Below are 17,151 nucleotides of genomic sequence, written 5' to 3'. Positions count from 1 at the left end.
GCCTTTAAATAAAGAAACAATCACAATGAGTGCCCTACTGTGTGCCGTTTCTTATATTGTGGGTAAGAAAGAAAGGAGGATAGCATGTTTTTTTTTCTCACAACATCTAATAGATCTATACTAGCCTACTATACTGTAAACCTATACTGTCTGTATATGCATGTGCAGAATGCACGAGACAGCAGGCTGTCATAACGGATAACAGGAAAAATAAACATGAAAGACATATATATTTTAAAGTTACTGTACTAACATATTGACTTGGAAAAAATATATACTGCAGCCTATTACATCAACATGAGACTCTCCCCCACCCTCATGTTCATGTAATAGGCTGCAATGTTTTGATTATCCATCATATACGAGCTTGCAGCTGCGCACTGTGTCAGCGGGCAGCCACATTCACTATGGGGCTGAGTGTGGATGATGCGGAGGGACGGGGGACTGAATAGACACATTTCCCGGTGAAGAAACGGGGTCAGAGAGAAAGAGGCTAACCGCCGAACCCCGCTGACGATCTGACGATCTGACGACCCCCCCCCGGTCACTCATAACCCGTCGCTCTCTCTCTCTGGGCGGGTCTAATCCAAAAAAAATCCGCTATTCTACAATGGAATATATTCATCTGATCTCCGCCTCCCGCAGCTGTTAGTTTGAGGACGGGTGTCTCCCAAGAAAGAAAGCCAGGCGGCGGCCAAATCAATGACGGTGGCCTGTCCGCGTTTGTGCAGTGTGTGTGTGACCGTGTGTGTCTGTGTGTGTGTGTGTGCTCCCGGTTACTGCCGCTCGATCGGCCGCGCACCGTGCACGGTACGACTGCATTCAGATCAGACGGGCCTTCTGCGAGAAGAACCACGTCAGATGGTCATAAAAGGGAAATTTTGTCCAAATCCGTTGGCAGCGACACGATTTGTTTAGCGTTCCGTTGAGCGGATGGAGTGAATCGCAAATAGAAGGAGAGACAGCGCGCGGTTCTGTTGCTGGGTGATGATAGGAGACACAATGACGCTGTTGTCTCTCCTGGGTCGGATCATGCGTTATTTTCTCCTTAGGCCGGAGACGTTGTTTCTGTTGTGTATAAGCCTGGCATTATGGAGCTATTTCTTCCACACAGACGAGGTGAAGACCATCGTCAAGTCCAGCCGCGACGCCGTGAAGATGGTCAAGGGGAAAGTGGCGGAGATGATGCAGAACGACCTCAGGCTAAGTATTCTGGACGCGGAGTTTTCCAAAACCTGGGACTTCAAGAACAACAACGTAGCAGTTTACTCTATACAGGGGCGGCGTGATCACATGGAGGACCGCTTCGAGGTTGTCACTGACATCACTAACAAGAGCCACCCATCTATATTTGGGATATTTGACGGGCACGGCGGTGAGGTAAGCTGGAAGGGATGTTGAGGAGGTCCATTCCATTTTAATCATCATGGCCACATGCAGCCAAGTATAGGCCCAGTCACTCACACACTGAGCCAATTCAGCCAATCATCATCATGCATGACAGTTATCATGGTGTGTGTGTGTGTGTGTGTGTGTGTGTGTGTGTGTGTGTGTGTGTGTGTGTGTGTGTGTGTGTGTGTGTGTGTGTGTGTGTGTGTGTTATGCTGCTGTTGCACACAAGTGTCATCATTAGGTCCAGAGCATGTTTGAAGACACAAGCAGTTGGCTTGAGAAAGTGTATGTCAATTCACCACACCACCAAGTTGTAGGCTAAATAGAATACCAGTAATTCACAAAACAAACACACACACACACACACACACACACACACACACACACACACACACACACACACACACACACACACACACACACACACACACACACACACACTACACACATCCATTGTGGGAGAATAACCTCTTTTGTGGTCATGCCTCCTACTCCAAGTGGTGGAGTTGAATTGCACACCCTCCCTCACCAAAGACCCACCCATCTGGAGTCTTTGTGTTACAGCTCCTGTGTGTGACGGGTTGACTTCTTTCCTTCCACTCCCTCTTGTCAGGGGTCAGTGAATTCCCATGGCTGTCCACACAGACACCATGTCCTCTGAACCATCTGTCACCGCTTCCAGTCTGCCTCAAGCAGTGAAGACAAACATCCACACACAGACACCTCTAGAGAGTGTTTCCCAAACAATAGGCCAGGACCCATTTTTATGGGTCCTAAGTAAATAGCTTCTTTTTTTTTCGGTTTCCTACAATTTAAAAACAAATTCAACATTTTAAAAAATAATTTCAAGAGAAAAAAAAATCTCAAGTTTAGGTCTCAGGGAGGCATCAAATTTCTCTTTTGGGTCTCTCAAGCTAAAAGGTTTGGGAAACACTGCTATAGATCATTGATTGATTGATTTTATTTGGTGACATCACATAAAGAGAACAATAGCATTTTCCTGACATATACAGTCATAGCATCACAGAGGATGAAAACACAACAAAGCCAGAGGGCTTATTTCCATTGTGGTCCTCTTCACAAAAAAACACACAAATACATCATTCACATTATTTACATGTTACCTGGATAACTCTGGTAACATGGGTTTCATATAGGCCCCGGCACATGTTTATTGTTGTATGTAATTGTGTTTTTCTATGGACCTTGAGTCTGCAATAAAGACATTCATTCATTCATTAATTCATTCATTCGTTCATTCATTCATGCTAGTAAAGCTGTGATTAAGACTTTTCATCTTACTGGCATACTGGCAAAACAAATCATCTGAAGAGAAAGAAACAGAAATCCTATAACAAAGATGTAACTGGGCATGTTATGGTTTCAGTTCTTTATCAACAAAATATGTCAAAGAATTATTGGCTACTAGAGTAAATTCATTCCTGACTGAAGGTTGCAAGGTAAAAACTAAATAATTAACTGTGTCAGAAGCTCTATGACATGCAATCCTGGTTATAACCCTTTGGTTATCACCATTCAAATATGCCAGTGCTTCGTGCTTTTACAGCTCTTTTAATTCCAATTATTTAGTACAATGATTTTTAAGGATTTGAAAACGATAACCATGAGATCTATTGATAGCCTTGTTACACCATGAAATAGAGAAAGAAATGTCATGATGGTCTCTCTTCTCTACCTACAGTATATATTGCCATAGGAGATAACAACAAACCAAACCCTCTTGATTGGTGCACGTTATAGCTGACTTCAAAGAATGATTTTGCAGTACTTGTGGGTATTATGAAACTTCAGCGGTCACATGATCATTAACACTGCAGTGGTTAGCCTGATTTATACTTCGTCATACATACGACAGAGCCATGCGCTGGAAATAGTCGATTGGCTATTTTTGGTGCACAACTCCGCATGAATGAAGCAGTTGTGAGACACCATCCACAACCTGCATCTCCCCTATCCCTTAGCTTAGTGGTTCTCAACCTGTGGGTCGGGCCCCCAGGGGTTGTCCCCACATGATTTTTGGGGGTCCCTAGATGACAGTGAAGTGACAATTTAAAGGAGTAGTTCACCCAAAAAATGACTTAGTTTCTATCAATTACACACCCCATGAAGCATTGAATTCATGGAGATTCTTTTGTTTTTGTCGCATTCCTGAGCCAATAATTTGATGACCTGCGGAAAGATGCTAATCTTTTAGTCTTCTACCGGAGAGATCAAATTATTGGCTTAGGAATGCGACAAAAACAAAAAGATCTCCAGGAATTCAATGCTTCATGATGGGGTGAGTAATTGATAGTATTTTTGGGGGTGAACTACTCCTCTAATACCTATTTCTTTTAACTATTACTATTACTGCATCAAAAGTAATCAACAAACGATGCTATAAAAACTGGTAAAACATTGGCCAAATTGTCAAATAATATAAGAAAGAGGCCAAAATTGTGAAAATAGCTTTACAAGCTGTAGATCTGCTATTTTCACAATATTTATCTGTGGAAACAAGTCAAACAAAATGTAAGGCCTCAACTCCTACATTCTAAGTGTTTATCAGGATGGGGTCCCCAGTTCAAATATGATTATTTTGGGGGGTCATGGCCTGAAGAACCACTGCCTTAGCCTATAGCTTTCATATTTGTGTCAATAAATTAATTAATCCCAGTCCCAGAGATGAAATTGGATGGTTCCAGGAGCCAAAAGTTGACATTGAAAAGTGGAATAAATTAGACAATTTTTAATGGAGAACCATAACATGCACAACAGTGTTGCTGGTGTTGAAGGGAAGATAGAGAGCAGGGTATGTTTACCGGAGCTCTCTGTCTATTCCTGTCCCATAATCAAATATTTAACCTTCCTGTCTGCACTGCAAAATCCTTAGTGTTCTTTTAACTTGCATAAAATGGATCAATGTGACATCCCTCGCCACACTACATTACTGTTTCTTTCTCTCGCCATCCTTCTTTATCTATGTCTTTAGTTGTGCGATGCTGTGTTGTGTGTGTGTGTGTGTGTGTGTGTGTGTGTGTGTGTGTGTGTGTGTGTGTGTGTGTGTGTGTGTGTGTGTGTGTGTGTTCACTTGTGAGTGTGTTTGCGCATGCGGCTCATTCACCTTTGATAGCTGTGGTCATAGTCACTGTAGGAGGATGAGATGGCTCTGGGTCATGTTGACATTGTCCTCGACCAATGTTCTTATTAGAAGTAAACAGGCCCAACACACACACACACACACACACAAACACACACACACCCATGTTGGTTTTTCTATAGTTGTGAGGAAATCAACCATTGTTTACCCTAAACCTAAAGCCTGAGTTGTACTTTGTTGCATGCCAGTGTCGTGCACCAAACATAACAGATATACAAGCTCAAAACACGTCACATACTCGCAGTGCGACACGTTGAGAGCTTGTACATCTCTTATTTGACACTGGCGCAAAACTAAGCATAAATCGGCATGACTCTAACACTAACCCCGTAAACTCTTCCCCTAAATGCCTAATCCTAACCCCAACCTGAATGTAGTATTAATATACCTGAATGCTATTTTTAACACATTTTGCCATGTTTAACCGTAAGCTTAAAGCCGAAAAATAGCAGATCTACAAGCTCACAACATATGGGCTTATAAGCTATTTTTCGGTGCATGACACTGGCACACAACCAAGTGTAAATCATGTTTAACTCTAATTCCAACCCCTAAACCTAACCTCCTAACCTAACCTAAATCTAAATGCCTAATTCTAACCCTAACCCCAACATGAATTATTTTCTAATCATAAACCTCTAAAAATATTTTCTCAACCATAAAACACATTTTCTTGTGAGGACCAGGAACATCTATTTCTCATATTCTAATATACTTTGGTAATACACTGAGAGATTTGGTCCTCAGAAGTATAATAACACACACACACACACACACACACACACACACACACACACACACACACACACACACACACACACACACACACACACACACACACACACACACACACACACACACACACACACACACACACACACACACACACGCATCCATGCATGTTACATAGGACTGAGCACACCACACATCACAAACCTACTGAGGAAAGATTCCAGACCCCAAACAGGCTTGCCTTTAAAAACAAACCATGTTCTATATCAAGCCCCACACAAAGTCAGAAATATGTTGGAAGTGTTGAAATGCAAAGCTAATGCCCAAGGCATGCTTTCTGTGTCTAATTTAATATATTAAATCAATGGAATAAGATGATCATCATCTTAAGTATACTTTGAAATTAGGATTTTCTTTTTCTGGTGCAATACAAAATAGTGGGAAAAGTACTGCAGGTGTGGATGTCCTGTTTGTTTGCTGATGTATTTATTCTGCTTTGGCACAAATATAAGGCAGTGCTATTAAATGGAGCTAACATGCCAAGCCAAATATGGACAGATAGAACTGTGTGTGTCTCTGACTGAGCTGTGTGTTATAAGCCAGCAAATGTTGGAAATTACTCCAGCATCGCTCTATTTCAAAGTCTCTTATGCGGGCAAGTAAGTTGTCCAAATATGTACATGTCAGCACAAACCGCTCCGCAGTTGTTTTGATTCATTAGCTGCTGAAGCACAACCTTATGCTAAGCAGTTAAAAACCTTTATATTTTTATTTTTCGCACAGGTGTTCACACTACGGTGTCATATATAAACAGCTTGTATCTGACTAAAAGGGCACACACGGTTCTTATAATAATATTGACTCATTTTCAATGGGAGATGAATGCAGAGGCTCAAATTTGATGAGTGAATCTCAAATGAAAACTGTTGCAGTGGTCTTGGTCTAATACAGTACATCTCATTTGCATATTATATATCTTCATGCTGGAAAATAAGAATTGAAGGACTAAGCTATGAAGAGAACCTTCATTTGTGTGATGCTCAGAGGTAATCAAGGCTGACTGCCTCCCTCTACAATTAAATGGATGAATGAATGAATGAATAAGTGCACTCATCCAGACAGAGAGAGGGAGAGAGAGAGAGAGAGAGAGAGAGCCATTGCTCTCTGTAGTGACTTATGAGGAATATTGTAATTGCTCACAGCATTTAACTTCCATGTCACGTTCTTTAATTCTATTTCAATGACAAAATATCTCAGATGAAATAGCATATGTCTGCAAGTCAGGTAGTATCTTAGCTGATTAATGCTTTAATTTTAACACAGGCACTTTCAATTGCTGGTGCATGAATGAAGAGACACAAGTTTTCAGAGTCTTTTTCAGAAATAGCTGTGGCCCCACATGTAGTGTTACACAGATGTGGCCAACAGCAGTTGTCCAATGCAACGCAGTGACAATGAGGGGAGAAGAAGATGAATAAATGGAGGGAAAGGAGGGAGGGATGGGGTTGAGGAGAGGTTGTTCAATAATTCATCATAGAACACCTGCTGACCGCTCATTTAAAAAGAAAAATATTTCATTGAACCAGAGCCACAGAACCTGGCTGAGAGAAATAAAGCCTGTGCAATGAAATCACAATGCATTTTATTTTTGTCCTTCACTCCGACTTTTCAGAGTGGAAGGAAAACAGTCCACTGTGCTGAACGTGATTTACAACACAAGAGAACCCCTTGAATTAATAGCACAAACTGCTTGAGAAACATTACCTTTTTAGGTTAGAGAAAGAAGCAAATGTCTCCAGCTACGCAGAAGAGCACTTAGAGGAGAGGTGCTCACTGACAATAAGAAGGAAACAATCTCTTGAGTCCAACAAAATCACTATCCTCAAACACTGACTGTAACATGTGTAATGTTACTTCCTTCGGAGAGCCTTTTACAGTGAGCCAACATCTTGGGTGCAGCTTCCTGGTCTGAAATTGAGTCCATATAGGAAGTGAGTTCAAGTGACAGTTCATATGAATGACCTGTGTTTTACCCCTGCTGGTGTCAGAAAGAATTTCTCTCAATTCAAGTGGGTGGGTTTTTGACGAACTTTAGACTTTATTTTCATACCTTAATAAACATTGTCATAAGTACTATATGCTTCCAGTCGCTAGTTTAAAGTCAACATGCACAATAGCAGCAACACGGAAACACAACCGTAATTAGTATCAGTTGTAACACCTCTACACATCTACTGGGATTGTCAAGTGACATGATACTGTACAGGAAGCTTAGGTGTGCAGTCTAGCATGGACAGAGGCTGCATTTCAACGGCTCGCTCTCTCTGTTCATCCACTGCCGTACATTTACATTAGATTGCTTATGCTTAGTCAGGACAGAGTATCCATTTCCACCCACTGCTATTTAAATCCTCTGCTCTTAAATCATATACAGTCTTCGTATAGGCAATTTTATCTCTAAACCCTCTGCTAAGTTTAGATTCTGTTTACAAAACCTGGACAGATGTGCTGGATTGATTTGGTATTATGTAGTAATAGATGAGTTGCTATTAGATATTACGTAAGGTATGGCTACTTCACAGACATAGCTGTAAACTAACGATCTTTATCTTCATCTTGCCACAGTGCCCTCAGTGTTAATTTAGCCATTTGTAACTATGTGCGTGTACAATGTAACCAAATTGACCCTTGCAGCTCCATTTGGTTACCTTTGTACACTCTCAGTTAAATGAACCACCTTCACCCTATTTTGGACATGTCATTGTAGGCAAAAATCTTTGAATGTCTTTCGAAAATAGCAGATCCCAGAGATTATTGATCTGCTATTTTTGGGGCGGTGTAACCGCCCCCTATAAGTGAGGTTTGGACACTGACCAGTTTTCTAGAAATGTTCTGATTCTTAGATTAGAACATCTAAGGATTAGAACATGTTAGCTTGGCTAACATGTTCAATCAGCCAAGCTAACATGTCCAATGTTAGCTTGGCTGATGGCACTGATGTCACTTCGAAACATGTAAACAATGTTTCGAAGTGACACACCTATTTATAGGGCTCTAGGCAGCATCTATTTCGTCATGCGTCTCGCTAGCCAATCAAAGCACACCCTTTCAATATATTGTCACGTGTGACGTGATGCTTGACCAATGTTAGCTTGGTGGACACACGGACATACATACATACATACATACATACGGACACACAGACAAAGCCAGATATAGGAGTGGTTGCCTTCGGCACCACTCAAAAAGAAAGAAAAAAATATATATATATTTTTTTTTTCAAAAAGTGGGGGGTATGAAATCAAGGATCTGTGAGAGGGAGGGTGTCGCGTTGTACGCACAGTGAATGGCCGTGACGACCCTGCCTGTATTTACTTTTTTTGCTCCCTGTTTGTTCCAGGCTGCAGCTGACTATGTGAAGGCCCACCTGCCAGAGTCGTTGAAGCAGCATCTGCAGGTCTATGAGAGGGAGAAGAGAGAGAGCTATCTCTCCTACGCCAGAATCCTGGAGGAGCGCATCCTTGCCGTGGACCGCGAGATACTGGACAAGCTCTCAGTCAATCACGATGAAGCAGGTCAGGGGTGGAGAAGGGGTGGGTGGGTTTATGTGTGGGTGTTGGGGGGTATGTGTACAAAGCCAAAGGTTGTGATAGAAAACAGCTCACGTAGAGCAGAAAATTAGATGTGGTCCGGCTTGCAGCACCGCAGTGATGTTCCACGGCAAGATAAATGGACATGATCTTTCATCAGGGCCATGTAGGGCTACTTTTATCAGTAAAATGAAAAGGGTTTTGAGTGGTATTGATTGTACGCCCTACCTTGTTATCACTTACAGCTCACCTCTGATTTAGTACCCGTTCCTCCCAGCAATCTGTAGATCACCTTTGAAGGTTATTGCGTGATTTATACTTGATTGAATGCCATGGTGCGCACAGAAAATAGCCAATCTACAAGCTCACAATCTGTCGGGCTGCGGCGCATTATGAACTCTTAGATCGACTGCTTTTGGTGAGTGACACGGGCGCACAACTAAGTATATATGAGGCGTAACACTGATGCTGCTCCTCAACTAAATGGACCAGCTTTGTTTCATTGGCGTGAGGGGTTTATAGTTAGCCTTCCTGTCAGCCCTGAGGAATTGATTAGATACAAAAGGCGGATTCAGCAGCTTGTAAATCACAGTATTTCTCATTGCAGTGGAGTGGATATAAAGCCAGAATGCAGTCAGAAGTGATTACACCAGGGAATGATGCTTAGTTCTTTCACCTTGACATTTTCATCCTTGGAGGTACACAGTAGCTACTGAAGTTGGATATGATGACTACAGCCTAAAATCATGATTGTTGGCACCAATGTCTATTACGTAGTTTGGAATGTGTTCCCCTTCAGTTATGTAATTTGTTACATATGTTACGACCCCCAGTCTAGGCTTAGGGGAAGTAACATAAAATGGAAAATGACAATTGAATTTAAAATGGAAAACAATAAATACAAAACCACAGAACTTAACTATCAAAAGAACAATGCCACAAACAAAGGTTTGGTTTGGTGGAAGGACAGCGGAATTCAGTCTGCTGAAGCTGTCACTCCTTCCCAATAGTCAGTTCATGAGTGAGGTTCATAGGAAATGGTGAGTGTTTTCCCAGCCAATCCATGCAGGGCTCATCAGAGATGGCCAATCCATGGAGGAAACCAATTCTCCATGGGCAGCAGTGATCAACAGACTTGACATGCAATTGCCACAAGCAGCTGTCAGTCACTACTTGGCAATCAATAGCTCCAATTCTCCACCTCTCCACCTCAGAAACATATAATACAACAAATAATACAGAATACCAAATGTAATACAAGTATATCTAAATACATATACACTAATAAGGCTGGCCGTAACACCATTGTACCCATTGTCAGAGTACTTAGAGCATTACCCATTATCATAGTATTATGAGGCCAGTACATGACGTCAGTAGGACATCATATTGATGACATCAGGGATCAGTTTAGCAGCAAAACATCAGTGGTGTAACAGAGGTTTCTGTTACTGCTTCGATATCGTATTAAAGGACTGTATTATTCTGTAGACTCTGCTGGCTCTTGTGGATTGTCACAAGTGAGGGTGGGGCTGAGACGAGTGGCTCAGCCAACTATGAGATCCTATGTGAGCAAAGTTTCTAGCTCTATCTCAAGGTTCTGTAAGAGTGACGTATCTGACTCTCAAGTATCTAAGTATTTACCAAAGTCTTTATCTAACAGCTGGTCTGCACCACTCTGCTTCTCAGCTGTACTTTATAGGTAGGATATGATGTCATACGATCTTAGGACGACGTCACACTGGCGTTGTGTCCTTAGTCGGGTGTAATGCGAAGTCGTCATCGTCGTCTTGGCAACAAGTGGTATGCAGATGAAAAAGAAAATTCAGAGCGTTAAATTTGACAGCATCAATACCAATGATTTAAGCAAACGTTTCTTTGAGAGAGAGAGAAAGAGAGAGAGAGAGAGAGAGAGAGAGAGAGAGAGAGAGAGAGAGAGAGATTTATTACCCTTTTTGTCAAATAAAATAAATAATTAATAATGCTCAAACTTGAACATAGACAGCACAAGACATACAATATAGCACCAGAGCTTCCAACGGATGGGAAGGGACTTTTGTATTGTTTGCAGCCCTATTGTAGAGCCTCCCAGAGGGGAGCCTTTCAATTTAAACAAAAAGTGGATGTAAGGAATCCCCCATGATTATTAGGGCTTTCTGCCTGTTACAGAGCACATACATCTCAGATAACTGTCTCTGTGATCTTCTTATGACCTTCCCAGCCAGTTTCACAATTCTTGACAATTTACTTCTATTCTTAGCCCTAAGAAGGCCATACCAAGTAGAGATATTGTAAGTCAAAACACTTTCTATTAAACTTTTGTACGCCAACTATGGAGTGTGTCTGCTTACAGAAAATATATTCCGCTGTTCTCTAAAGATGTAGACATTGCATAGCTTTTTGAAATGTTTTCAGTGTTAGCTGTGAAGTTCCCGAAAGAGTGACTCCTACAGACTGTCATCGTGTGTGTTAAACTGACGGAGGGTGGGGCCTCATTACTTAGCTTAGGACTTAGGACTTACTTACTTAGGACATAGCACCAGGAGTACGTATAAAAGTGCAGTCTTACAGTAGTACAGAATAATAAGACATTGGGGCAGATAAAGGATATATCTAAGTGCTACTTGTTGCTCACTCTCTCAAGCATTATTTGTTGGGGATACACCTCACACCAGGCTCCAATATTTATTACCCTTTGTGTAGTTTATTTTATAGCCAGTTTACTCCAAAACAGTGCTCTGGTTTCTAGCTTTTATGCGCCTAACAAGATCCAGGACATTCACAATGTCTTTTCTTAGCCACATTAAGATGGTGTCCCTATTTTAAACAAAAACTTTCAAAAGCTTTCAATATTTTCCAAATTTAGCGAAAATAGCTGATTTAGAAGCTCACAAGTCGTTGCATCACAACACCTTGTGAGCTTGAAGATCGGCTATTTTAAATACGCAACACCACTGTACAACAAAGTATTAAATAGGGCTTAAGTGGTTAACATATGCTTAGTGAAGGTGTGATGAAAAGCAGACATCTTCATTTTTCATCAGTGCTGTATGATTGTGTAAGTTACTGGTGGAAACAAACCAAGGCTGGTGACAGAAGCTAAAAGCTATGTTATCTATGCTGTCCATTGTGTGTTATGCTTAGTCAGTGGAAAGCACTTGGCGTGCAGTAGCCTTGCCAATGAGAAGTAGCTGTTGAAGTGGAAAATCCTTCAGCCGACTCATCAATTATCTCTTCTCTTTCTCTCTCTTTTTCCCAGGGACAACATGTCTGGTAGCCTTGCTGTCAGACAGTGAGCTTACTGTGGCAAACGTTGGGGACTCGCGTGGCGTTTTGTGTGACAAGGATGGCAATGCTGTTGCACTGTCACATGACCACAAACCCTACCAGCTCAAAGAACGGAAAAGAATCAAGAGGGCAGGCAAGTTGGTACAGCACTATTATAATGCAAAGCAAAGACAAGTGAAGGGATAAAAGTATTTCTAAACTATGATCCTCAGTTGCCATCTGTTGGATGACTTTGGAATAGCATCGTGAGAAAGGAAATTGTATAAAACAGAATGTATATATAAACAATTGCCTAAACAGCTTTTTTAGATAGTAAATAAGTAAATACTTGTGGATCAATCCATTGATTATTGTGCACATAATTTACCCAATGTTGACATGGTTACATAGTCGCAAATAGGCACCAGGCAGCTAATTACCACTTTGTCAAATTGTGTATGAATACTAATGAAGGGACGTTTCCATTGCATCTGTCTTTCCCCAGGGGGCTTCATCAGTTTTAATGGCTCCTGGAGAGTGCAGGGCATCCTGGCCATGTCGCGCTCTCTCGGTGACTACCCTCTGAAGAACCTCAATGTAGTCATCCCGGACCCGGACATCATGACCTTTGACCTGGACAAGCTGCAGCCCGAGTTCATGATCCTGGCTTCCGACGGCCTGTGGGATGCCTTCAGCAATGAGGAGGCTGTGCGCTTTATCCGCGAGCGTCTGAACGAGCCGCACTATGGCGCCAAGAGCATTGTCCTCCAGTCGTTCTACCGCGGCTGCCCCGACAACATCACGGTCATGGTGGTCAAGTTCAAGAGCGGAGCAGGAGGAAGTAGCAAAGCTGGGGATTAGATCAGGGAGAGGTAACGAGGCTGCATGGGGATTGCTGATAAGTTTTGCGGTTATGTTGTCCTCCGATTTCCCAGTGTAACGCGTGACTTATACTTAATTGCGCATTGGTGTTGTGCGTCGAAAATAGCAGATCTACAAGCTCCCAATGCAACGCTATGTGACACATTGGGAGCTTGTATATCGGCTATTTTTGGCATGTGACACCGGCACGCAAGTAAGTATAAATCAAGCATAACACCAAGGGAATACTGGAAACTGGACCCTGCGTGCTCTTTTATGGATGCTATGTTATGAATGCACATGCACTGGCATACAACGCACGCACACACACTTACACACACACACACACAAAAAAAACAGTATGTTGGTACTCACACTTCCTTTAACCATCTAATCCATCATAGATCTTGAACATTAGCCGATATCCTCAAATAGTACAGATGCTGCAGTCATTATAATTGGGAGTTGTTAAATGAAACCATTTGTTAAACCAATGTTTAAACTGTCGTTAATTTTTACCCAGTGACTGTACCAGACACATACAGGAGTAGCCTACACAGTCTAAATACACAGAAGGTAACCCTCCTTTATCATCAAGGGGGTTGCTCTTAACCAGCACCCATCAGACTGTGATTCATTTACTATGGTTTACTTCAAATGTGACTTGCAGTACCGAAATCTGTAGGCTCTAAAACTCAAATCAGGAGAAAGAAAAGAAAGTTTTCATGTCAAAACATTGTGATAATAAAAATGTGTATATAGTTACCCAATATGGATGAGAAATATAATCATTAATCTGGTAAATGTAGGGTTACATGCTAGCAGAGAATGGTTTAAAAATGGCAAAGTTTGTCAATAGGATTGCTACTTTTGGCTTTTCCTTCAGTCATATTAGCTTGAAAGCAGAACTTGTTAGTCTTGAATGTAACTGATACTTTTTCCTACAAAGCTGTAGACGGTAAGACTTGGATGCAAGTAACAAACACAATGGATTCCTAACAGGTGGAAATAGATGGCATCAATCGTGAACATCGTGCAGAAGCAGTAAAAACAATATTGATAAAGTTAAAATGTGAAAAATCTATCACCAACATATGACTAAAATTTGTTTTCAGCAAAATCTTGTTAAAGCAGATCATGTATATACTTATACACATACATTCAATTCACACACACACACACACACACACACACACACACACACACACACACACACACACACACACACACACACACACACACACACACACACACACCCTGTTTGGAAAAACAAACAATGCACTTTTGAGACTTTAATTTTTATGGAATGATAAGTTGTTACATATCAGCCTATGTAGACACTGTATATCCTCCATCTAAGGGGGTTGTTATGTATATGATGTATGTATACCCTAGCTCCTGACATCCCCCTCTTGGTAGCATAGCCTATTGGTATGGCTGGACAAATTCACTTTCAGAATTTACACTCCTAACGAGGGGGGGCTAGGGGTTTGAATCCTCCATGGTGCCTCCAGCTTGGCTGGGTGTTCATACGGATACAATTGTCCGTGTTCACGATAGGGAAGCCGTGCGGGGAAGGTGATCTCTGTCGCTGCACTAGCAACTCCTATAGGTTGGTCGGGAGGGGGAGGCACCTGTGTGGAACTAGGAGGAATAACGTGTACCTACACATGCATTACATTTCCCCACTGAAGCTCCTCACTGTCAGGTGAAAAGAAGTGGCCTTGACATCACACTTATTGGAGGAGACTCGTGATAGTCTGTGCTCTACCTAGGACCAGTTGTAATGAAGGGACTAGAATACACAGGGAATCAGCATAACAACTGAATTGGGAGAAAACAAAAGATGAAAAAAGAATTGCCCAAATAAAATAATCATTTGAGAAGCAATCATTGATAATGTGGATATGATTACGAAACAGCTAGAAACATTCATTGTTCATTTCACTCAGCTAGAGCAGTCTAATAAGTTCTGAAAATTGTATCACTTTACGGTACAGCAGCATTTAAGACCAGGGAAAGACAACATTTAGGCTATATTTTTATTTGCTTTGCATTGTTGCTGTCAAGTGTAAATACACAATAATACGATAAACCAAAATCTCAGATGATATATAGTCTCATGTCACAATATCGATACATATCGCCCAGCTCTACTAAGGGGTCCAACTTAAACTGTTTCAATACAATGGTTTTTACACCAACTGTACCAGAGCATGTGCTTTGGCTTCTTGTTTATGAAAAAAAAAAACTATGTATCCATGGATGCTGATGGCAGCCTTTGGCCCAAAAAGCACCGGAATAAGCGATGCAAAAGACTGGTGATTTATGCACCTTAGCTATCATTTACAGCTGCAACCGGAATGCTATTAGTTAGGAATACAATATGCTTTTGAAGCAATACTGGAGTCACTGAAACCTATGTTCAATTAAGGCCAGTGAGTCATGGTACAACCTGATTAACTACTGTACTGAATTCAATTACTTTTACTACTGTACACCATGGTTTTTGCATTATTCGAGAGAAGCAACAAGCCTTTCTTTTTATTTAACAATTGACCTTAATGCCTTATTTATTGTTAAGTTTGTTAATGTGTTTGGCAGATTGCCAAACCAGTATACTGTAAATTCAGTTGTTTGTTTGTCCTTTTGTACATCAGTTTACAATTAAAACAAATACCAATAACTTTGACTTGGGCAGCTCATCCACATACTACTAGAGCCTACTGCACAGATTGTGGGCCTGTGCTCAGTGTACAACTCTGCCAAAAACACAATGTAAAATGTTTCTGTATGCAAACGATCAGTATTAAAATTAAGTACCATGTCAAATTGTATTGCATTTTGTCTTCACGTTATTTTTGTGTGTATTCATGTAGGACATTATAACTTTAGGGCTCGGGCCATTAGCTCACATTGAATACGCCTTATATTTCAAATACCATTTGTCATATATAGTAGCAGTTGTTTTGTATTATGGGCTCCGTTTTGCAGCTGGCCGTCTGCAACACAATTAGTGATGCAAACAATCTCAAAATCCGAGGTGATGAGAGCATGTAGAGGGTGGGGGGGGGGGGGGGGGTGTACAGTGACGTCGAAGACGACCTAGAAGAGTACAAATAGTTCTGTGTGTCATATACTCTCTATGCCATAGAGAGTACATGACACAGAACTATGGTGGTAACACAACACCGCTGCCTGCAGCCTACTGGCAATGGCTCTGACGCGCCGCCATGACCTAGAAGACGGCGCGCGTAACGTGGCGGTGGATGCCAAGTCATTTGTGACGGCCAGAGCCAGGTGGAGTGCCTCAGAATAGCATGACACCGTAAAGCAGCGACTCTGCCAAATGTCGAAGCTACCAGCCAGCTACCAGCCAGCTCTGTGTTTACGGTCAGAGGCTCTGACCGTAAACGCCTTTTGCGTCAGTGAGCCAGACAGGAACACTTCAATAGGGATTCTTCTAAAGGCTGAAGCTTATAAAGAGGAATTGGAAGTGGGACAAGTGAGCACATCACAGCGATCAGACTGAGCAGATTTGTCCTAATATATTAGCCAAGCACGGTTTGGACATTTTCCAATTATAAACACAGTTGTCAGGAAAAAGGATTCGGCTTTGACAATGGGACAGCACGGCTCCAAATCATCCACGGAAGCGCGCATGCTTTTCCAGCGTTTTGGCACAGCGGACAAATCGGTGTATGAGAAAATGAACGAATCGTCTCCATGTAGTGCATCTACGATCCATTTTCAGCAGAGGGCCGCTCCGCTCTCCACTGGCAGGACACCAAGGGGTGCAAGACCCCATTCATGGCACCATAGCTGCCGGGACACCGGAGGACTGGTGTACGTGGTGGGTGACCCAACGGGCGGCGTTTGGATGAAGCCGAGAGAGAGATGGACCAGATCTTGATGTAAAGAAAATGCAATCTGATCAATCTTTTACGTAAAAGAGGCTCTCCTCGTGAAAAAGTCATGGCCTATATTGTGTAGGGTGCCTTGGTCCTGTGTCCTGAGACGTGCAAACTAAAGCACGATGATGATAGCCTATCGCAGCGCGTTTTGACCGCTGCGCTGAGGCGCGTCTGTGGATTCAAGCTGCACGGCGAGGGGCTTATACGTCTGTTGGATCGAAATGATGTTTGATGT

The 17,151-nt window shown here is 42.0% G+C and overlaps 1 protein-coding gene across 1 annotated transcript; it reads left to right on the top strand.

The window, feature by feature from the left end:
* Positions 1-417: 417 nt before the first annotated feature.
* On the top strand, positions 418-15,816 carry ppm1la (protein phosphatase, Mg2+/Mn2+ dependent, 1La). The gene is made up of 4 exons (XM_084058122.1): positions 418-1,380; positions 8,685-8,859; positions 12,134-12,295; positions 12,647-15,816. Exons 1-4 carry the CDS (start codon positions 988-990, stop codon positions 13,000-13,002), a joined length of 1,086 nt encoding a protein of 361 aa, XP_083914248.1. The 5' UTR covers positions 418-987; the 3' UTR covers positions 13,003-15,816.
* The last annotated feature ends 1,335 nt before the right edge of the window (positions 15,817-17,151 follow it).

The sequence above is a fragment of the Gymnoscopelus microlampas genome, assembly GCF_963454915.1.
Source record: "Gymnoscopelus microlampas genome assembly, chromosome: 5".
Lineage (NCBI taxonomy): Eukaryota > Metazoa > Chordata > Actinopteri > Myctophiformes > Myctophidae > Gymnoscopelus > Gymnoscopelus microlampas.
The sequence above is the reverse complement of the archived record's forward strand: the minus strand, read 5'-3'. Positions and strand labels throughout refer to the sequence as shown.

What these genes read in the sequence shown, in the direction of transcription:
- ppm1la (XM_084058122.1), top strand. Translation starts at nt 988, where the DNA reads ATGATAGGAGACACAATGACGCTGTTGTCTCTCCTGGGTCGGATCATG. An exon ending in AGTCAATCACGATGAAGCAG is followed by an intron (nt 8,860 to 12,133) that starts GTCAGGGGTGGA and finishes TCTTTTTCCCAG; the next exon opens with GGACAACATGTCTGGTAGCC. An exon ending in GAAAAGAATCAAGAGGGCAG is followed by an intron (nt 12,296 to 12,646) that starts GCAAGTTGGTAC and finishes GTCTTTCCCCAG; the next exon opens with GGGGCTTCATCAGTTTTAAT.